Genomic DNA, 23,616 nt, shown 5'->3' on the forward strand with positions numbered 1-23,616 from the left:
TAAAGACAGAAAAAGACCAAACCATTGTCACATGCCTAACAGAACATCAGGGAAGATTCAAAATATTTAACAAGTTTCCATTTCAAGAAAGCATATATAAGAATAGAAGACATTGTATTTGTAGTTGTCCATCTTTTCTTTGCTTCCTTGTAGGCTTTCTTTTGTCTTTTGTACACATTTTACTTTATTCTTTTTTTCCATGGCTAGATTTTAGTAGGTAGCTTGGGTATAGCATTCAAGACATGAGAAACAAACATCCAGTGTACCAGGTGTTAGATGCCTGGGATACGAAAACACAAATATCTTGGAGCTCATTCTCTATTTTAAGAAGCAAAATGTAAACAGATAATGGAATATGTGATCATTTAATCGAGGAGAGAGTATAACAAGCAGACTTCCCTTTCTCAGTGATACATAAGTTGAAGGAATATTTCCTGGAGGAAATAAATCCCAGATCTCACATGCAAAGGCACAGAGCAGAAAGGTGGATTGTGGATATCTATTTGACTGAAATACAGAATGACTAAAGTGGATCAATTCCAATTAAGTTTTGAAAGTTAGGCTTGGCTTTAAGGGCTTTAAAGGGCTTTAAATGTCAAGTAGAAGAGATTGTTTTTTCATTTTAGAGGAAATAAGCTGTTGAAGGTTTTTGAGCATGAGAATAACATCATCATCCTGAGCTTTATAATAAAAAGATTATTGTGGAAATTTTGTGGTAATGGATTGAAGAGGGGAAGAGACTAAAAGCTAGGGGACTTCTAATAGCTTCTTATAATAGTGAAGGTGTAGGAAATTAGGTGAGGTGGCATAGTACGTTAAGGTTTGCATAGTGCTTTACAATATCTATACGAGTATTTTATCCTTATGGTAACTCTGGGAGGTAGTTGTTGCTATTAGCCCTATTTTACAGATTAGAAAACTAAGGTTAAGAATAGTTAATTGACTTGCCCAGCATCACACAACTGGTAAGTATCTGAGGCTAGATTTGCATTTAGATCTTCCTGACCTTACCATCCAACCACTCATGTTAACAGTATTGTAGCAGTAAGGTAGAGACTTGGTTGGAGGAAGTGCCAGGGAGGCAAATGGGGAGAGGAGTTCTTCCCTGAGGTCTTTAAATTTGCGTGGTAACTGTATTTCTTTATGGTTTTTTACGTAGCCTTTTATGTTTTATGTTATGCATTTTAAAACATTTTTGTAAGAAAAAATTCACAGTCGAACCATTAGAAATCCTAGGGCAATGAAGGGAATGTATGTGAATTTTACCTGTAAACTTATGTTTTTTTTCTCCCTCTCTTTCTTTCCTTACAATTCAAGATACAACATTACAACAGGTCTTTACCCTTTTGAAGGGGACAACATCTATAAGTTATTTGAAAACATCGGGAAAGGAGACTACACAATTCCAGGGGATTGTGGTCCTCCGCTCTCTGACCTGCTAAAAGGTAAGGAGACCTGATTTGGGGGATTCCTCTGAGATTACCTTTATCACATTAGCCCTTGACTATACTTTTGAGTGAAGCAACTCTGGGAGTGAAGAAATCAAACTCTTCCACTTGGCATCTTTGTTCAAACTTTGTCTCTACTGGGGTCTCATTGTGATGTAGGAGCTACCCAGAATTTCCAAAGGCAAGAGCAAGGAGAGTGCAAATTCTAGCTTTGCGTATGAGCCTTGTAACTTAACGTGGGTCTGTGGTCTAAGACCAAGTTAGGCAAGACTGGAGAAATGCATCATCAGAATATTGGCCTACTATATATACTTTTAGCAATAGTATCTTGGGAAAACTGCTTACAAAAATATAGTGAGTACTCACACCAATAAAACCAGAGAGCCTTGAAATAAGTAATGTTTGTCACTGATGCTAAGACATTTTTTAAAATGAGGTTAACTGTCTTTGAGAAGAACAGACAGGCAGGGAACTTGAATAGTTGTTCAGAATTTCCTCCATTTTTCCAGAACTTCTATCTGAAGTTGTGCCAAAAGTTACCAATCCAGAGTTACCAATCATTCAGTTTCTGCCACTTTCTTGCTGTGACAGGACTTTCTATTTCAGCTTAAACTGAATTCAGCACACCTAACTATTTTTTAGTCATTTGTCCTCTTATAAATACTCAATATATTTTAGGGTCAAATAATAGGTGTCTCTTTAAAAAATCTCAGAAATCAATGATATTTTCTTTGGTTATTTCAGAAATTCCTAAAAGTCACCAGGGATGACTCTATGCAGAGAATTAGCTTTGGGTCATCTAGAAATTTTTCTATAGACATTGCATTTCACTGGCAGCATTCTCTAGGTTCCCTTCTTTGAGATTGGAGGAAATTTCTAGCTTTAGATATCACGTGCAGGCAACTAAACATCAGCTGGGGATTTCATTGACAACTTGGGGGGAAGTATAAGGCAAAATACAGGCTTTTCAAATTGGTCTAGTCAGAATGAGAGGAGTTAGAGGAAAAAGGAATTGGGAAGAAGCAGCAAAAGCTCTGTTGTATATTCACTAAATGACCTTGGACAAGGCCTCTCTTCTCTCTCAACTTTAGTTTCCTTTTCTAAAATATTGTTTTGGTTATGCCATATTTTAGAAAGGACATTGACAAATTGGAACATATCTGAAAGGATCACTGGGTTGGAGAGAAGACTGAAAAACATGCCTTACAAGAACCAGTTGAATGTTATCTTGAATGGTTAGCCTGAAAAAGAGGATTGCCCCATCTTCAGGGTTTTGAAGGGTTGGGTTGTTACAAGAGGATTTTGCCTTGTTCCATTTAACTCTAGAACAAAGGAGTCAGATATGCAGCCCTCTAGGAGCCAGATTTAGATGTAATTGGGATATGAAGAATGAAAATACAGTAGAACCCAGATGGGTAATGTGTGATATTCTGTTTGATTTTTAATACCCCTGCTCTAGAGGACAGAACGAAAAGGAGAGGGGCTGAAAGTTATAGAAAAGATTTGAGATTGAGGTAAAGAAAAACTCCTTTTAGTTGTCAAAATTCTCTATGTTTCTATAATTTAGAATTCTATAGAAGTGAAATGGACCTCCTCAGGAAGAGGAAAGAGAATAGACAAGCATTTATTAAGTGCTTATGTGTCAGACATTGTGCTAAGTGCTTTACAAATATCATTTCATTCGATCCTCACAACAGTCCTATGAGATAGGTGCCATTATTATTATCCCCATTTGACAATTGAGAAAACAGAGGTTGATGGAATTTAATTGACTTGCCCAAGATCACACAGCTAATAAGTGTCTGGGGCAAAATTTGAACCCAAGCCTTTCTTACTTCAGTCCCAGTACTCCATGAACTGTATTGCCTAGCTGGTGAGGGACCTTACCCATAACAAAGTTGTAAAGCAAGGCTGGTTGACTACTTGATGGGACTGTTTCAAAGGGAGCTCCTTTTCCAATATGAATTGATTTAGCTACCCTTTTGAGTCCTTGCCCACTATGTGACTCTGTGCCAGAAGCGATCTTCTCACTTCAAAGCCCTGGTTGAAGGGAATAGGAGCAATATTGCTGGTTTCTTGTAGAGTAGTGATTTTACCTCAGCTAAACCCCAACTTTGATATATTGTTCAGCCTTCATTTGAATTATTTTACTCTTTGTAGACTTTATATTTGAATTCTGTGACTTAATGTAATGAAATCTTGGGTGTGGCCTAACAAGGTAATGCACCATGCCAGGTTTCAGTTGAAGAATTAGTACTTTTTTTTTGTACTTAATATTCATCACCAATCATTCTGAACTTTCATGCTTCTGACTCTAATCTTATAGATCTGTAGTAGTCTTTTAGTACTTAGTGTTCCTCACTTGCCATTAATTGCATCTTCTATGCCCATCTTTTGAAAAAAGTTGGTTGATGTATTCTTGGTGTATCTCTAGGTAGCTTACCCTCTTGTTATTCACTGGAGTCATCTGTGTTTTCCAAATACCAAATGTGATTTTACATGTAGACATTTGAAGGAAGAAGGCTTTACTTGGCCTTTCTCCAGATTCCTTGGAAATTACTCTTCCCTAAATGCTGGAAGGGATGTGGGAAAACTGGGACACTAATACATTATTGGTGGAGTTGTGAGTGATCCACCCATTCTGGAGAACAATTTGGAACTATACCCAAAGGGCTATAAATCTGTGCATACTCTGTGATTCAGTAGTGCCTCTACTGGACCTGTATCCCAGAGAGGTCATAAAAAAAGGAAAAGCACCTACATATGTAAAAATGTTTGTGGTAGCCCTTTTTGTAGTGGCAAGGAACTGGAAATTCAGTGGGTGCCCATCATTTGGGGAATAGCTGAATAAGTTATGGCATATGAATATTATGGAATATATTGTTCCGTAGGAAACAATAAGCAGGTTGATTTCCGAAAGGCCTGGAGAGACTTATATGAACTGATGCTAATTGAAGTGAGTAGAAACAAGAGAACATCGTGCACAGCCAAGATTATATGACCAGTTATGATGAGATACTGCTCTTTTCAATAATAATGTGATTCAGGCCAATTCCAATAGACTTGTGATGTAGAGAGCCATTTGCATTCAGAGAGTAACCTATGGGGACTAAGTATGGATCTCAGCATAGTATTTTTGTTATTGTTTGTTTGCTTTTTTAATTTTTTCTTTCTTGTGGTTTTTTTCTCTTTTGATCTGATTTCCTATACAACATGACAAATATGGAAATATATTTAAAAGAACTGCAAATATTTAACCTATATAGAATGACTTGCTGTCTTGGGGAGGGGGAAGGTAAGAGAGAGGAGAGAAAAATTTGAAATAAAGTTTATTTTTTTACCCTTGTAATTTCTTTTTTTTAAAAAAATATTATTAAAGTTTTTTTTCAAAACATATGCATAGATAATTTTCAACATTCACCCTTGTAAAACCTTGTGTTCCAAATTTTTTTTCTCCCTTCCCTCTCACTCCCTTCCCTAGATAACAAGTAATCCAATATATGTTAAACATGTGCAATTCTAATATATATATTTCCATTATTGTCATGCTGCACAAGAAAAATCAGATCAAAAAGGGGGAAAAATGAGAAAGCAAACAAAATGCAAGCAAACAATAAAAAAAGTGAAAATACTGTTGTGATCCACACTCAGTTCCCACAATCCTCTCTCTGTGTGCAGATGGGCTCTCTTCATCACAAGACCATTCGAACAGGTTTGAATCATCTCATTGTTGAAAAGAGCCTTGTCCATCAGAATTGATCGTTGTATAATCTTGCTGTTGCTATGTCCAATGATTTACTGGTTCTACTCATTTCACTTAGCATCAGTTCATGCAAGTCCTTCCAGGCCTTTTTGAAATCATCCTGCTCATCGTTTCTTATAGAACAATAACATTCCATAACATTCATATACCACAATTTATTCAGCCATTCTCCAACTGTTGGACATCCACTCAGTTTCCAGTTTCTTGCCACTAAAAAAAAGGACTGCTACAAACATTTTTTTCACATATGGGTCCTTTTCCCTCCTTTATGATCTCTTTAGGATGTAAGCCCAGTAAACACATTGCTGTATCAGAGGGTTTGCACAATTTGGTAGCTCTTTGGGCATAGTGGAACACAGCTTTACAAAAATGAATATTGAAAACTGTCTTTACATGTATTTGGAGAAATACTATTGAAAAAATTATAAAACAGCCAAAAACAATAATGTCATCGTATTTAAAAAAAAAAAAAGAAAGAAAGAAAGAAAGAAACTCATCCTCCCAGATCTGGGGTTCTTTCCAGCTAAGCTCAGCTTTCCTCCTCTTCTCCTTTGGGAGGCCCTCTTAAGAAGGAATGGTCACTTCCCCCCAGATGCCCATTATATCAGCTTCAGCAAACAGATCCTGCTTATTGGGCAAAAGCAGATTCAGAGAAGCATCTCTCTTCCTGAAAATAGACATTCCATTATCTTCTCATGCAGTTTAGCTTTATTCATGAAGTGTGTGCACTATTGAGACGACAGGTGAGGAGTCAGACTTTGTTCTTAGGATGTGTGTGTGTGTGTGTGTGTGTGTGTGTGTGTGTGTGTGTGTTTGGGAGAAAGGGCCCCTCTCTCTCTCTCTCTCTCTCTCCCCCTCCCCCTAAAAGGGCCCCTCTCTCTCTCTCTCTCTCTCTCTCTCTCTCACACACACACACACACACACACACAAACACAAACATTCTTTCTTTGAAGATCAAGGAAAAATAATTTGTTAATTTGGTTCCTATTAAGCAAAGAAAATTCATATGCAATAAGGGGGGTTTTTTATTATAGGATATTTAGTTTTTTCTCCAAGAGACCTTTTAAGGTTGAGGTTGGATGTAATAAGATGAATCAGAGGTGTTTGGGGGGAGGAGGGGGAATGAACTACTTGAGTCAGTCCTAGTTGAAGAGATTACCCCACCCCCTGTATTCAGATGATTTTTTCCCTCAGCTCAGGGCCAATTCAGGTAACCTAAGAAAGCAGGAGTAACAACCTTCAGAAGGCTCATGTGTCTTTGGTTATCTTCTTGATAGGGCTTTCCTAGTAGGGAGAATAAAATTGGACCACACATTTGCTTTGTGTTAGGGTGGATTCAATGATAGATAGGGCCTTTCCCCTCAACAAGTAAGACTTTTACGTGGCTAAATATATATATTGGAAAGTTAAATACTATAGAGAGTTATAATAATAATAATAGATGACATTTTTGTAGCACTGAAATTTGCAAAAGATTTTGCCTATGTTAACTAATTTTGAGCTTCACAAAAACCCTGTAAGGTAGGTACTACAAGATCCATTATTCCCATTTTAAATGTGAAGAACGTTAGACTCAGGTGACTTGTCCATAGTCACCCAACAAGTAAGAGTCTGAGATAATGGAAATCATTACTTCCTGACTTCAAGTCTGATTTTGGCGCTTTGCCTCTTACTGTGCTATGAGAGCAGATAAAGGGTTGAAGGGAGTTGAGGGGAAAGACAATCTGAAAAAGGGAGAGGAGAAGGAAGGGGTGCATTTATTTAAAGAGGGACTTTTAAAGCTGTCTATAGCAATCATTGGGGGCAGGGGGGATATTGAAAGTGTAGAGAACAAGCTAGGATTTGTGGAGTAGTGGAAAGAGCGCCAAGAGCGAAAGGATCTGAGTTTGTCTTCTTATTACTCTACTTAAGCCTGGGTGATTATGTAACTCACTTCATCTCTCTGAAGGGTCTGACTAGATGGTCGCTAATGTATGTTCTCATTCTAAACTCTATGGAGGCAGCAGATAATTTAGTAGGGCTAGAATTAGAATATGTGTGGTGAGTGAGGAATAGTGGGAAATCCAAAGCTGGATTTCTGAACTGGAGCCAGATTGTAGAGAAAGGTTTCTTAGTCCTAGAGAAAGGATATATTGCTTTTCAGGCCTTGATATCTAGTACTGAGCAAGGAATTGGGATCTCATCCAACTAACCTAAATCAATTGTGTAGCTCTGAGGTGAACAGAGTTGATCCTGCAGGTGCTTGGACCTAATCCTTTCTCTGTTGCATTCCCAGAGTGGGACAGCAGGTGGCGCTCTCTGCACTTATTATGGATTTCCCAAGGATTTCCCAGAAGGATGGGCTAGAGAGGTTTGGCCTATGGCACATGGTTCTTTTCCTCCCGTGCTTTAGCTGTGCTTTTTTATCTTCTGACCTCCCTTATCCCCAGCATGCCTACCCCCCCAAGTGGTGAATTCAGTACCTTTACAGGTTCTTTGGCAAAGGTTTCTAGTTTTCCTTTGGCAAGCTAGAACTACTTCATAAATAGTTGCATGAGCCTATACCAGAAATAGCTCTGTGCTAGGTTATGGACCAAAACAGTGTTGGCAGAGAGAATAATATAATTTAAGTCTCTTAAAGATAATAGTCAGTTTCATAGTCCATATAGCATTAGTGATGAGTGTGCACAATTTGTGAGAATATTTGTCTGAACATGGAAGTTGTTTATATTCTCTTGAACATATATCAATTGATGGATATTCAAAAGCAGGAATTTGTTAATTTTTGTACTTAGCACTGAAGAGATACAAAATAAAGAAAATTTAGTTCATGAACCGTAGGTTTTCAATGTAGTAGTAAAGATATGATGTATAATAAAAATTGTCAGTGCAAAAAGGGACTAGGAAATTCTTTGAAATCAAATGAAGAAGAGAATATTTCTAACTTAAAGGATCTAAGGAACTTTGCCTGGAAAAATCGGGAGTTGGCTGACAAAAGGATGAATTGGGGAAAAGGGAATTCTAAGCCTTGGAAACAGTTTGAGCAGATGTAAGAAAATTCAGAGTGTGCTCAGGAGGTATGGGTCGCACTTTTGTTTCATATAGGATAGGCAACAGATAGAAAATAAAGAAAATAATAGGGAAAACATAGGTTTTAGAGAGACTGAGGAATTTGGACTTGTTTTGGTAGGCAGCAAGGAGCTATTGAAGGTCCTAGAGCTGCAGAGTGACAGAATTAGATCTTTGCATTAGAAAGATCAATATAAAAGTGGTGTCTATAATGGGATATGAGGGCCAGGAGACCACTTAGGCTATTTGCAGTTGGCTGAATGGGTTAGGAACTGAATTTGGATGGTGGTAGTGCAATATAGGAATGGATTCAGATGAAGAGGAGGGAGCCAAAGCTGACTCCAAGCATATAGAAAGAGCTTGGTGAACAGACCAGAGAATGGAGGTATTTCTGCAGATGCAGAGTGCCCATTGCCTGCTTATTTGTCTTTATGGGAAAACTAGTAAATGGTGCTGAATTGTTGAATATTCAAGGACAAAGAAAAATAATGAATTGAATTAACTGGTATTTCCCCACCCCTGTAATATGGATTTAAAAAAAAAATCCTTAAGAGTAACAACACAGGTGATGATGTTTAAACATTCTCAGGAACAGCTATTAGCTGTAAACTAATCATTGATTAAAGAACAAATATGTCAGCCTAGAAATTTGTGCTGGGCCTATATAGTTTGTGGAGGCATGTTAATGAAAGGAACTGTCTGTTCCTGGTCCCAAACTTAGAAATAGGAATGTTTGTGTTTTGCTTGTTTTGATCTATTTTCTTAGCAAGTCTATATTACAAACATAACTTAGTGTTGCTGCTACTCCTCACAGTTAGAGAAAGTGGCAGGATTCTCCTTTATCCTTTGTGCTCTTGATACCTTTTTTTTTTTAATTTAATAGTATTTTATTTTTTCCCCAATTACATGTGAAGATAGTTTTCAACATTTAGCTTTATAAGATTTTGAGTTCCACTTTTTTTTTCCCTCCTTAAGAGAGCAAGCAAATGATATAAGTTATATATGTACAATCATTTTAAACATATTTCCACATCAGTCATCTTGTGAAAGAAAACCTGGAACAAAAGAAAAAAAGCATAATGAAGCAAAAAAGACATGCACTCACTTTCCAGTTCCATATTACCACAAAAAGGGCTGCTACCATAGCCTTTTCTCTGAATGTAGTCAACATTTTCCAAATCTTTTGGAATTGTCTTAGGTCACTATATTGTTGATAAGAGCTAAATCAGTCTTAGTTGATCATCAGACAGTGTTGCTGTTACTATGTGTAATGTTCTTCTCTTAGTTCTGCTTACTTCACTCAGTATCAGTTCATGTAGGTCCAGGTTTTTCTGAAATCTGCCTGCTTATCATTTCTTTTAGCATTATAGTATTTAATACATTCATACACAATAACCTGTTCAGTCATTCCCCACTTGATGGGCATGCCCTCAAATTCCAATTCTTTGTTGCCACAAAAAGAGCTGCTATAAATATTTTTGTACATGTGGATCCTTTTCCATTTTTTATAACATTTTTGGGATGCAGACTTAGTAGTGGTATTTTTTGTTCAAAGGGTATACATAGTCTTCCTGCCTTATTTTGATCATTTCTAAATATATTTCTATTCAAGTCTATTGGAATTGCCTTGAATCACCTCATGTTGAAAAGAGCCAAGTTCATCATAATTTGATCATCACATAATCTTGTTGTTGCTGTTTCAGTATTCTCTTGGTTCTACTCACTTCACTTAGCATCTGTTCATGTAAATCTTAACAGATTTTTCTGAAACTAGCCTTATAATGTAGAATAAATATAGAATAATATTTCATTATATTCATATATCAACTTACTCAACCATTCTCCAACTGATAGTCATCCATTCACTCAGTTTCCAATTCCTTATCACCAGAAAAAGGGCTGCTACCACCATTTTTGCACATTTGAGTTCTTTTCCTTTTTTTTATGAGCTCTCTAGGATACAGTCTCAGTAGAGATACTGCTGGATCAAAGGGTATGCACAATTTGATAGCCTTTTGGGCATAATTCCAAAATGATTGGATTAATTCACAACTCCATCAGCAATGTATTAGTATCCCAGTTTTCTCACATCCCCTCCAACATTTATCATTTTCCTGTCATTTTAACCAATCTAAGAGGAGAGAAGTGGTACCTCAGAGTTTTCTTAATTTGCATTTCTCTAATCAATAGTAGCTTTTTTAAAGCATCTTTTTCATATGAATAGAAATGGCTTTAAGTTCTTTTTTTATTTGTTTGTTTACTGAGGCAATTGGGGTTAAGTGATTTGCCCAGGGCCACACAGCTAGGAAGTATTAAATGTCTGAGGTTGGATTTGAACTCAGGTTATCCTGACTTCAGGGTCAGCACTCTATCCACTGTGCCATCTAGCCTGCCCCACCTTAATTTCTTTGTCTGAAAATTGTTCATATAATGGTCTATTTCCTTGTTGGGTTGTTACTCCAGAACAGTTGACAGGCTCTTCCAAAATTAAAGCTCTGTTTTCTTTTCTTTTTTTTTTTATTTAATAGCCTTTTATTTACAGGTTATATGCATGGGTAACTTTACAGCATTAACAATTGCCAAACCTCTTGTTCCAATTTTTCACCTCTTACCCCCCCACCCCCTGCCCTAGATGGCAGGTTGACCAATAGATGTAAATTAGATACACAGTAAGTATACATGAACAAAACGTTATTTTGCTGTACAAAAAGAATCAGACTTTGAAATATTGTACAATTAGCTTGTGAAGGAAATCAAAAATGCAGGTGGGCATATATATAGGGATTGGGAATTCAATGTAATGGTTTTTAGTCATCTCCCAGAGTTCTTTCTCTGGGCGTAGCTGGTTCAGTTCATTACTGCTCCATTGGAAATGATTTGGTTGATCTCGTTGTAAAGCTCTGTTTTCAAGATACTTTAGAACCAATTTAGTTTGTCTTTTGCCTGCTAATAGATTGAGCTCAACCTCCTCGGAGGATAGAGCTGTCTTCTGGCCTGAATGCTAAAGAATCAACTTGACTTAGCAAATTAAATTTAGAGTTCAAATATATCCGTTCATAGTTCTACTGGTCAATGAAATTGAACTCAATAAATCTCTAGTCCTTAATGATTGTACTCCTTCCTCTTAAGCCCTGTGCTTTTGCTTTATACCAGAACGAGTTCTGAGATACTGAGAGGCAGGCCCCCTTCCCTGCTAGCTTATACTTCTCTTTACTAGGGTCTTTGCTAGAAGTTCCTTTCTTCTAGCAGTGCAATGAGCCCTGGGGCCCCAACCTATTTTCCTTGGAAATTTTTCAGTGATGCTTTTAAAAATTTTTTGTTCCTGACTTCTTTTTGTACTCTTTTTCCTAATTCTCTCTCTAATTCTCTCCCTATCCCACATCTATGTTTCCTTTAATCCCATGCTAGGTTTTTCATTCTTTTAAAGATTGTGTCTCCCCTGTGTGTGTGTGTGTGTGTAAAGTCTTACTGCCCACATTCTCTTAAAGAAGTGAGCTGTAGGTGTGTATTTATAGAAAAAACATAAAATGTTCTGTGGTGAAAAGTAATGAAAGGGTTAGTAACTGATCCTATCTCTGTTGAGAGAAAAGAGGAAAAGTACATCTCCCTTCGCCCCTTCTTAAAGAAGTGATAGCAGCAGGCACCTCAGAGGAGTTGGCCTGGTTAAGTTAGATAAAGTGGAATTGTGTTTGGAACCTAATAAAAGGGTCATGATATTGGGATGGAGCAGAGAATTACAATCATCAACATTTCTGTTGCCTAACTTAGGGAGCATGTCTATAGGAGCCTGTTATTAATGTATTTTTCCTTCAAAAAGCCACGATCAAATTCCTTTGGAACTATCTTAGGCTAGGAGAGAAATCTCTGAAATAATTTGTCTTCACACCAAAAAGTTCTTTATTTCCTTTAAACCCTTTAGTTTACCCCAGAATTCCTCCAAATATAAAGGGGTACTCTACTAAACACGAAAATCTTGGTCTGATATATTGTCATGTTGAGTCTCATGACGGTGGAGCACAAGCAAGACCTGGTCCCCTGAAGTTGGAAAGGCTTTGCACATGGGTCCAATGATGGACTCTGTCGTCCAGGGATCGAGCATGTTCAGAGAGGCTACTCGCTAATTGATAACAAGGCAATAAATTTTTTTGCCATAACATCTGAGATTGTCTGCTGAGTTATAGGTGATGAGCTACATCATTGGAAAGAAGAACCACCCTGAAGAAACCAAAAGTCCTTAAAATAGAGAGAATCCTGGATCTGGAATTCAAACCTGACTTGAGTATTGGTTTTGCTGTTATCTAGTTGTGTGACTTAGGCAAATCACTTTAATTCATTCAAAAAACATTGGGTAAGCAGTGTAGCAATACTATAATATTTATATACATGTATACATGTTTTGTCCCATCCCAGTGGAAGGTAAGCCTTTTAAAGGCAGTGAGGGTTTTATTCCTGCCTGATTCCCTAGCCCTTGGACAGTGTCCAGTCACTCAAGGGGCACCAGCCTGTCACTCAAGTATTATCTCCCATTTGACAGATAAGGTGCCTGAATCTCAGAGAACAGATATTTGCTGACAGTTAGTTGCACAGCAGATAGTTGAGTCTATCTACAGACCCGAGTTTCCCACTGACTCTCTGGGGTTTTGCCACCAGACTCCATTCCTTCCCTGCTCTATCTCTGCTCCCTGGCAGTGAGCTTACTTCCACCTAATGTCTCATGCATGGTATTTGAATTTTGTAGAGTTGTTTAAACTCTTGCCTGGCAGTTAAAACATTGTACTCAATTGGTCCCTGTAACTTTTCTCTTTTAATCCCCAGTGCCACTAAAAAAAAAAAACTTCAGCTTTGGAGACCGCATCTCCTTGCTTTGCTTCCAAAATTGTTTTACATTGTCTGAGAACAATGCCTCCCCTCTGCACACCAGAGTTATACAAAGCTGATGCTATTAATCTCTTATCTCATAAAATTCAGAATTGCTTCCTTCTCTTTACCAGCTCCTCTGCCTGGTGTCCCAGTTTTGTCTTATTAATTGCTTTGTAGGCACAACTGCTTTCTAAACCCATCCTCCCTCTTAGGTGGTCAGATAAATTGGGAGGAAGGGGAATGGGGTTAGACAGTTGTGAGTGTTCCCTTTGATGGAGGCCTGGAGAAATGACCAGCTCTGAGAAGGACCCAGAAAGCACCTGAGAAGGTCTGGCTTCAAACTACTTCTACACTTGTGCCCTCTGGGAAAGATGCAAGTCATCCGTCTACTTTTTAAATTTTAAATTTAATTTGCTAAAATCCTAGACAAATACTGTACCCAAAAATGAACATTTATAGATATAAAGTAGAACAGGAAAAAAAGAGGATTTTTTATGTCTTTTAAAGAAGTCTCTTAAATTCCTTATAATGTAGAGCTCACAGCGTATTCTTTTCCAAGTTGTCTTATTAGTCTCTGTGTCCTTTGGAATGTCCTTTGGCATATTTAAGTCTTGTCACTTCCCTAGGATTCATTTTCCCATCCTTAGAATGAGGGGTATATTATCTCTCTAGTTTCTGCCATTCTGTTTCTTGGGCCTTCTCTGACTTTCATGATCAAGTAGCTGAGGCAGGCCAGGTGAGCCAAGGGTTGTCCTGCCCTGTAGGCATTTCTGCTTCCTTCTGGTCCGCTAAAAACCTGCTCATGTTTCTTCAGTCACTGGCTTTTGCTGTCAGTGAGGATGGTTATAGAATAAGACAGAGTTTTTTCCTCTTTGCTTTCTGAAGTCCTTCAGCCCACCTCTGACCCTGTTTGGCTCTTGGCTTTGTCAGTTCTTGAAGGAAGTGGCAGTGAAGGCAGACTCCATGCAAGCTTCAAGGTGGCTATGTGGAGAGGACTGCCTTCCTTCTCTCGGGAGCTCCTTCAAATACTGAGGAGTCTGACCAAGAGATAGGCAAATCCTGCCTTAGGGCTATGCAGGCTGGCATCCTGTTCCCCTTTCCTGGGATACCAGTTTGTTTTGGAGATGGGGAGGGAGGAACAACAAAGAAGTATTTCTTAAAAATATCAGTTTTCTCCCCTCGTTACCTATCTCAGTCAACAAATAAGCATCTAGGTACTCTATTAGCTTCTGGGAATTCAGAGTCCAAAACAAACTGTCACACTGCCTTCAAGGAATGAAAATGACACACGAGTTAAAAAAAAATGTACAAAATAAAGACAAGGTAATTGGTTCAGAGGAGGCCCTGAAAAGCCTCATGCTGGAAGGAAAACCAAGATTTCAAAACCTGGAGTGAAGGAAGAATGGAGACTGTGGAAAGGTAGAAATGGGATATTGTGTATAAAGGGGGGGAACAAAGTGTTAAGTCTGAAGTGCTCTTAATAAGGGCCCATAGGGCTGAGCGCCATCAGGATGACCTGAACTTCAATGCAGCCTCAGACTTTTACTCTCTGCAGTAACTTTGGCAAATCATTCAAACTCCTGCCTCAGTTTCCTCACCTGAAAAATGGGGGCAGCATCTTGTTATTATGAGGAGATAATATTTTGTAAACCATTTAGCACATGGTAGGAGTTTAATAAATATTTTCTTTCTCTGTTGTGAGGCATTTAAAAGCCAAGCAGAGGAGTTTCTATTTTATTCCAAAGGGAAAAAGAGAGGCACTGGAGCTTTTTGAGAAGTGATATGGTCAGACAAATATCCAGCTTTATGGAGGAAGACTGATTTAGGAGCTGGTTCTCTAGATGAAAAAGTGAGGAGAGCTGTGTTAGTGGGGTGTGAGAAATGTGTGGAGAGAATCAACAAAAGTTGGCAACTTAGTGGATCTGTATGGTGAAAACATATACCATATGTTTTCATATCAGTTTTCTCCCCTAGTTACCTGGGAACTGGTGTCTGGCTCCAAAGTTATGAACCTGGGTGACAAGAAAGATGATAATATCCTTATCAAAAATAGAGAAGCTTAAAAGGGGGTAGGCTGGAGAGGGAGATAAAGAATTCTGTTTTGGACCTGTTTTTGAGCTGCCTTAGAGGTACACCTACTACTGTATGTCCAAGAAGCAATAGGTGGGCCTGGGGTCAGGAGAGAGGTAAGGGCTAGAGTTGTACATCTGGGAGTACTCTGCATGGAGATGATAATGAAACATGTGGGAGCTGAAAATGTGTAGAAAGAAAAAAAGAAATGGGCCCAATGCAGGACATGAGGAAAATTAGGTCCTGCCTTTTAACTAGTTTATGGGAGAAGAGTTTTTACTTTGGTTATATTTGGGATACAGTATGCTTTTTAATAACAATGAAAATAGGAATTTCTACAGCAACTTAAAATTTTGTTGCTCATTTTTCAGTTGTGTCCAACCCTTTGTGAACCCATTTGAAGTTTTCTTAACAGAATACTAGTGATTTTCCATTTCCTTCTCCAGTTCATTGTATAGAGGAGGAAACTGAGACATGTCAGTGATGTCGCATGTCAGTTAAGTGACTTGTCTGGTGTCACGCAGTTAGTAAGTATCTGAAGCCAGATCTGAACTCAGAACAATGAGTCTTTCCTCACTTCAGGTCCAGCACTCTATCCACTGCACATCTTGGTACTGCCATAAACTTGCATTTCTTGTAGTGAATTAGTGAAAAATGAAAAATTTATTAGTCATCATTTATTAAACTACATACTAAGCCCTGGGATAAAAATATTAAAAAGAGGAGACAATATATAAGAGAGTATTGTTCTGGAGAATCTGTTGGTGAGTTGATGTATAGGACAGTGAGTTGACTCCACTTGCAGAAAGAGAAAGTACAGAGAGGGAATGAACATACTGATGGCACACCAGATGACAAGATGGCCTAGGTGGACAACTGGATGAAATATTGAAATAAGATATAGTCTAATGTCTAGCGCCAGCTAGTAAATAGAGTGAAATAAATGGCTTAGATGGCACTGAACTCAATCAAGAATAAAAGGATGGGATTCCCATGACAGATTCTCCAGAGCTGAGCAGATTAACTCTGGGGCAATAGAGACAGGGTTTCTTGAGGTCCAGGGTGTGTAGAAGGTTCAGGTAGGGAGAATCGTGGTAGCCATAGCCTGGGAGGAAGATTCAGTAGCTGACTGTTATGTAGTGGTGAAACATATGACCCTAAGGGGTCAGGATTATGTTTGACTAATAGAAGAGAAAACTTGCCCAAAGAGGAAACAGATTTATGCACAGTCATACAACTATTTAATGGCAGAGCTAGGACTTAAAACCAAGGATTCTCACATCAGATAAAATGTTAGGCTTGAACATCATCTTCTCCACCAGGGGTCCAGCTATAGCCTACAAATTCAGCCTGCCATGAAAGCTAAGAATGGTAAGATTGGGTAAGAACCATAGTTTGCCAACCTCTCTTCTACAATGAAGCCTTCTGTGTGTGTGTGTGTGTGTATATATATATATCTCCCCAGAAGACTGGGGCTGTTTGTGTTTTGTCTTTGAATTCCTTGCCTCCAACAGAAACACAAAGCAGATGCTTAATCAATACTTGTTGATTCTTGGTGCTAAATTTTGGTTAATGAATAAAATACTATTTCAGCAGATCCTTGAATTTTATACCAACCTAAGGAAACCCCATTTTGGCCTTTAACCAAGAATCCTTAAATTGAGACCTAGAAGAGATATGTTAGAGGCCATCAGATTCAATCCCCTTCTCCCCTTAACAGAAGAGGAAACTAAGCCAGGCATATGTTGACTGATTTGCCTGGGGTTATACAGTGTCTGAAACAAAATTTATCCTGGGTCTTCCTGACTCCCAAGTCTAAATTAGTAAGAGCAATAACAACCTACATATCACTTTAAAGTATGCAAAGCACTTTACATATATTATTTGATCTTCACAAAAACCCTCTAAGGTAGGTGTTACTATTGTTCTCATTTTACAGATGAGGAGACTGAAGCTGAAAGATAACAAGTGACTTACCTAGAGACATAGAGCTAGTGAATATATAAGGCAGAAGTTGGGCTTAGGTTTTTCTGACTCGGAGACTAATTGTCTTGACTCCCCAAAACATAGACCGCAGGAATTATGTGAAACCTCAGAACTTCCCATTTAGATGTTAGAGCTTTGTGAGATCTTAGAGATCTTCTAGACTATCAGGGATGGTGTCATGAACCCCTTTATGCATCCTTGCTCAGGATCGTGTTAAATTCATCAAATAAAATAGATACAGTTATAGCTTTCTGGAAATTTTGCATTATGCAAATTTGAGAGCACCCAGCAGAGGTGCCAGTGCAGCTCAGGGCTATAGTCCTTCTTTCAGACTCTGAAAGCCTAAGTGGGGGCAGAGCCATTTGAAACCCTTTGAGAACTGACTGCGCATAGGTTTACAAGGAAAGCCAATTATGTTGAAATACAGTAATGAAAATATTCAGTTTCAAATTAGCCTCCCTATCTCACCCTCCCAATCTTTCCACCTAGACTGAGCTCTTCTAATCTAGTCCAAGCTTTTTGTTTTGCAGATGAAGAAATTGAAGATGAAAGAGCCTAAGTCATGGAAATAACAACTTGTGTTCCTTCCTCCACAATGTCATTTGAAAAACATTTTGTTGTAAACTTTAAAGTGCTATACAAGATCTATCTCAAAAGCTTTAGTGTGCTAAACTTAAGACGTTTAGGACACTCTGTAAAAGGGAAGTTGTTATTGCTTCAGTGATCTGTAATCTTATCTCATGGCTAACTCCTTCCACTGGTGCATTTCACTATACATACTTCCAGTCATATTGTACAATTCTCATCTGTAATCTCTCTATAAATTCTCCAAATTGGATCATCTCAACATCTTGAAGATATTTTATTTTTGGATGCAATTATGACTAGTAAACTTGGGGGAAAGGCTATATTTTTTATCCTAGAATTCTAACCTAGCAAAAGTGTTCTTTTCTAAAAGGTCCCTTTAGGAATCCAAATTCAAAACTGTCTTTGGTAGTAGCAACTATATTTGTGATATTAAAACAGATTTGACCCACTATCTGGCAAATTGCTGCCTTCTTGGAAGTAACTACATGTGAAATTGATTCTCTGATAAATGAGCCTTCTAAAGGATCTAAATGTATAGTCAAGAAACAAATAGGTTTGCCTCTCCTATCGAATCGGTACTATATCTCCGTACCATACTTCTCCCTACTCTTTTATCTGGCATGCATCTGGCTAATCTAATGTGGTAAGGAACTTTGGAGAAGTCTTATAATACTATGGTGACAAGTTCCTTTATCACCTGGTCTTTCAGGAGGATAGAGCAAGATGGAAATTACAGAATAGTAAAAATGAACCCCTCTGCTTATTGTTGGATTACAGCTGATTATATTTCTGTTGTAAAGGAAGTCGTTTGAAGCTTTCGTTTAAGTTTAGTTTAGGCTTGTTATTGGCATGAGAGCCACAAAATGATGTGGGAGAAACCTAATTCTTCCTTCCCCCACCATAATTTAAAAGAAATTACTTTGGATCTATTTGTTTTCCACTCCCAGCTTTTTCTACTTGACAAAGTCAACGGTATAGGGTACTTTGATTATTAAATAAACTCCATGAGGGTTGAAAAGTGCATATATTGTAGTCTTGTTTTCTCTACAGTAAAGCCCTGCACACAGTAGACATCAATAAATGTTTGTTGAAATGAATCAAGTTTAATTCATATGTTATATAAGGTGTCCAGCAGGTGGCAAGAAGGCTCAAGGAGCCGAGCTTTTGCATGCTTCAGCTATAGTGATGCTTCGGCCTATGAGTTGGGAGATGGTGAAAGATGGGAATGCTTAAGTTTTCAAACAACATTATGATAATAATGTCAGCTTCAAAAGATCTATGAGCTCAATTTCTTTGGATTTTCCCTCCACCCTTTCACATCTTTGTAGACAATTCCTGAATCACTCATCTGGTGATGCGCTTCTTTGAACAAATCAATCTGTCAACTATTGAACCATTTATTAAGCACCTTCTGTGGACCATAGAAGTTCCTAGCACATAGGTTTAGAAAATAAGTATCAAGGTTCTTATCTTTAAGGAGTTTCTATAATGCCAATGAAAAGCAGAGCTGCCCGTTTGGGAGGAAGCAGAGTGTAATGGGAAAAGCTTCGATTTTGTAGTTGGAGGAGCCATAGGTCTTTAAACTTTGGCTCTACAACACCCAAGTTGTTTGACTTTGGGGACATCCTTTATTCCTCCCCTCCCCCCCAGGCTTCAGGTTTCTCATCCATAAAATGACCTCCTAAGGTCCCTTCTACTTCTAAATCCATTTGAGGGAGATATGATATTCCCAGAATTTTATTACAGGACAGATTCAAAATGAAATAAACAGTGATTAGGGAGAGGACTCCAAATTGGGAAAACCAGAACAGCTTCTTGGAAGATACAGAAGGTAGCATTTACCCTGAGCCTTGATAGTGCAAGAGACCTAGGTACTCGAGGTGGGATTATGGAATGTCGGGTACACCTAGAGTTTGTCTTTGGGTTTGTCTCTTGGGCTTTTCTGATTTATAGGCCCTGCCAGTGCTTGTGCTCCCCTGACATAGCCTTCAAAAACTCTATGGGCCTCAGGAAAGTACGAGAATGGGACCAGTGGAAGAGCTGTGGCAGTAGCTTAGGTTTCTAGTGATCCTCCCAAGAGCCCTGTGAAATTGGTAAGAAAGCTCCTTGGTAGATGGTAATACTGGATCTTTTAAGAGGTTAAATTATCTGCTCAGGATCATATAGGGTGATCTTGGCTGAACCAGAACCCAGTTCTCCTGACTCCTTGCCCAGGGCCCTTTCACTACAAAATGCTGCCTTTTCTAATTGCTGGGGTGCCTCATAAGAACAGAAGGAGCAGCACTTTGGGGGTTGAGAAGGGAAGAGACTAGGACAGCATATTTTGGGGTTCTTTTTTTTCACCTCAGACTTACAACTTAATGGTTTTTTCCCCCATTTCCAGGCATGCTTGAATATGAACCATCCAAGAGATTTTCAATACAGCAGATACGGCAGCACAAGTGAGTGTTCCTACAAATTTGAGCTTTCTCCCAGGCTCTTCTGTTCGGTAATTGCCCATGAACCTGTAGAAGTCCTTCAGTCAGCTCTCTTTCTCTTAATAGTACCTTCAGATGAGATATATATGTCATTCCCACTCTTATCCTGTGTTCTCCTTCCCATTTTTTATTTTATCTATTTATATGAGACTTTCTACTGGGTATTTTAAATTTCTAACCAGAAAATGTCAAATGGAATGATGATAGTTGACATCTGTATGGTGCTTGATGTTTTTAAAAAGTACTTTACAAAATACATAATCCATATCTCCTTTCATCCTTACATCAGCCTTATAAAGGAGCTAACATAAGTAGTCATCCAGTTTTACTCATGTGGAGACACTCAGGGTATGGGGATCTAAAATGGCTTACCCCAGGTGGTACAAGGTAGACCTTGGGACTTGAACCAAGGTTATAATTTCATTCACTGTTAGGAAATGCAGAACATGCAGCATTAAGTAGACATAGAAGAGAGGTAGCTTTTAGCTCGACCTAATAAAAAAAATCTCCTAACAAGGAGAGCAGATCCAGAAGGAAATGGTTTGACCCAGGACATACTGGATTCTCAGTCATGAAAGAGTTTCAAGTGGAAGCAAATAAGCGCCACTGCTTGTTAGGGATGTTTTGGAGAACATACTTTTAGAGGGGGCTTCCCTTTCCATATCTTGAGATATGGGGAATGTAAAATGCCTTGAGTTGGGAGTGGTATCAAACACTCAGATCAGAAGAATCCCTTGTGATCACCTCAACAGCCCCCAGAGTTGACAGGAAAGGCCCCAGACTGAGAGAAGCTATGTAGCTCATCCTAGGCTGATTTACAGAGCTAATTCACAGCCTAGCTGAGAATCAAGTCCAGTGGAATACAAATACTTTTTCTACATGTTTTGGATATGGATCATGCTAAGTGGAGGCAGCTATGAGAAAGAAAATAAGGCCTGCAGATTTATTGTCACCAGGTGTTTTGATTTGTCTGTGTCTCCCATTCCTTCTTTAGTGATCATGAAGGAAGGAGAGTTTTAATTTCAAAACCAATCACAACTAAAACCCCGGAGAGGGCTGTTTAAGGAGGAAGAGAAATTTATGCCAAGCAGATGTGTAATTGCTCTCTTTAGTGTGAGGTCAATTGAAATGAATGGAAAGGTAGAGAGAAGTAGACTGCAGTAGGATTTTTCATAGGTCCCACTACTCCTGACTCAATATTGATCTGTACTTATTCCTATCCTACTTGTCCAGCTGTTTCTTAGCTTTTTTAATTGGATCCCCATCCATGGTCTACTCCTGACCTTAGATGTTTCCTAAAGTCTCCTAGAATATCTTTCTGGTCTGTCTCTTGGGTTTGTCATCAGCACTAGGGGTTTTTTAATTATCTTTTTGAGAATGACTTCAAGATTTATATAGTTAATCCTAATCATGAGCTCCTTTTTTCTACTTGGGTATTTCATTAGCAATTCAATTTCAGTATCTCCCCATTGTTTGTTTCCTCAAAAGATAATGACAAAATATCTGGCCCTCCTCCAGAGGTCCCTGCCTCTCTTGTGGTCAGCACCATCCTTCTGGTCAGCCAGGTTCACAACTTAGGAATGAATCCTCCATACCTCTTCCCTTTCTCTCCCCCAAGTCAAATCCGTTGCTAAGGCAGTCTGTTGTACACTGTCTCTCCTGCTTCTTTTCTTCATTTGAATGGTCATTGTACTAGTTCAGATCCTCAACGCTTTTTTTTGTTTTTGCAAGTTATCAAAAATGGTTGCTAATTTGTTTCTTTGCTTCCAAGTTCTCTTCTCTCCAGTCCGTCTTCCACAATATTGTAGTCCTTCTGAAGCCTAGATATCACCTAGTCACTCCCTTCTTCAGAAATCTTCACTTACTGCCTAGCCCCTCTACCCAGGCTGGCATCTGAAGCCTTTCATCACCTGACTTCAGTCTGCCTTTCTAGACATTCGTTTTTCCCTCCTTCACGAACTCTGTTCTAAAGAGACAGGCAATTGGTTATGGGCCGGCCTTAGCTTCTCACTTCACACCTCAGGACCTTGGCTTGCATCCCTCCTCATCACCTCCCAGCTTCCTTCAGAGCCTCCTCCTCCTGCCTAGGTTGCCCTCCCTCTTCATCTCCCCCTGCTGCGTTTCCTAACTTTCTTTAAGTTTCACCTTCTTAGAGGAAGCCTTCTCCAGCCTTTCTTAATTCCTAGTGCCTTTCCTCTATTAATGGTTTCCTCTTTTTTCTCTAGATAGTTTGCTTGTACATAGTCATTTGCTTGTCTCCCCCATTAGACTGGCCTCCTATGGGACAGTGACTGTTTTTTTGCTTTTCTTTGAATCCCCAGCACTTAGCTCCATGCCTGGCACAGAATAGGTGCTTGATAAATGCTCATTGACTTACTGGCCCTGTGGTGGCTCAGCTTACATGCTGCCATCTTCTGTGGTAAGCTCTGACCCTCCCTACTGCCTCCTCAAGATCATTTTGCATTTCTTTATCTATAAATCATGTATGTTCCCATGTAGAATGAAAGCTCTTTGTATCACTGGCACCCAGTACCATGCTTTCTTCATTCAAGGTGCTCAATTAATGTTTGTCAGATTGAAATTCAGGCTTGGATTCTTTAGTTGGTGGGTTTAAATGGATCTTAAAGATCATCCAGATTCTTGCCAGACAACCAGGAATTTTTTTTTATTACTTTGATTACTTACATTTCAATATAATTGATGTCCCTCTATAATCTTTTTTATTTTATGCATTTCAAAACAATATTCTGAGAAAGAGGTCCATAGGATTCACTAGATTGCTGAAAAGATCCATAATGCAAAAAAAGTGAAGAAGCCTCCATTTAACCCTTTCATTTTATAGTTAAAGAAATCAACACCAGTATTTATTAAGTATGTCCTATGGCCCAGGCACTGCTAGGTGCTGGGGATAGAAGTACAAGAATGAATCCCTATTTTCATGGAACCTACATTTTAATAGGGAAGACAACAAGCACATATATAACAAGTATATATAACATGAACATAAAAAAAAAAAAGATAACACACATATATACAATGTAGTAGTAACCTGGTAGGTTACACAACAGCACCAGCAGCTGGGAGTGTGGGGTAAAAGAAAGAATTCATGCAGATGATACTAGGGTTGCATCTTAAAGGAAGAGAGGGCATCTGTGAGGTAGATTTGGGAGATAGTGAATTTCCAGCATTTTAGCTAGGGTAAAAGCAGAGGGTGGGAGAAGATGGCATACTGTGAGGGAGGAGTAGAGCTGAGTCTGGATCCCTGACTGCTGGAGAGGAAATGATACCCACTGAAGCTGCAGAGACTGACCAGAGCCTTGAGGGAAGGAAGCAGAAAATTTGAAAGATAAACAGAAGAGTTTCTGTTTGATTCTAG

General features: G+C 38.7%; 1 protein-coding gene across 3 annotated transcripts in view; it reads left to right on the forward strand.

The window, feature by feature from the left end:
- The window catches only part of STK11 (serine/threonine kinase 11), a 170,775-nt gene that overhangs the window by 91,096 nt on the left and 56,063 nt on the right, over nt 1-23,616 (forward strand). For all 3 annotated transcript variants that reach the window (XM_003760830.3, XM_031948037.1, XM_031948038.1), the window contains exons 6-7: nt 1,318-1,445; nt 20,147-20,204. In XM_003760830.3, coding sequence (XP_003760878.1) covers nt 1,318-1,445; nt 20,147-20,204 — 186 coding nt within the window. The remainder of the gene's footprint in view (nt 1-1,317; nt 1,446-20,146; nt 20,205-23,616) is intronic.

The sequence above is a fragment of the Sarcophilus harrisii genome, chromosome 1 (genome assembly GCF_902635505.1).
Source record: "Sarcophilus harrisii chromosome 1, mSarHar1.11, whole genome shotgun sequence".
Taxonomy (NCBI): Eukaryota; Metazoa; Chordata; class Mammalia; order Dasyuromorphia; family Dasyuridae; genus Sarcophilus; species Sarcophilus harrisii.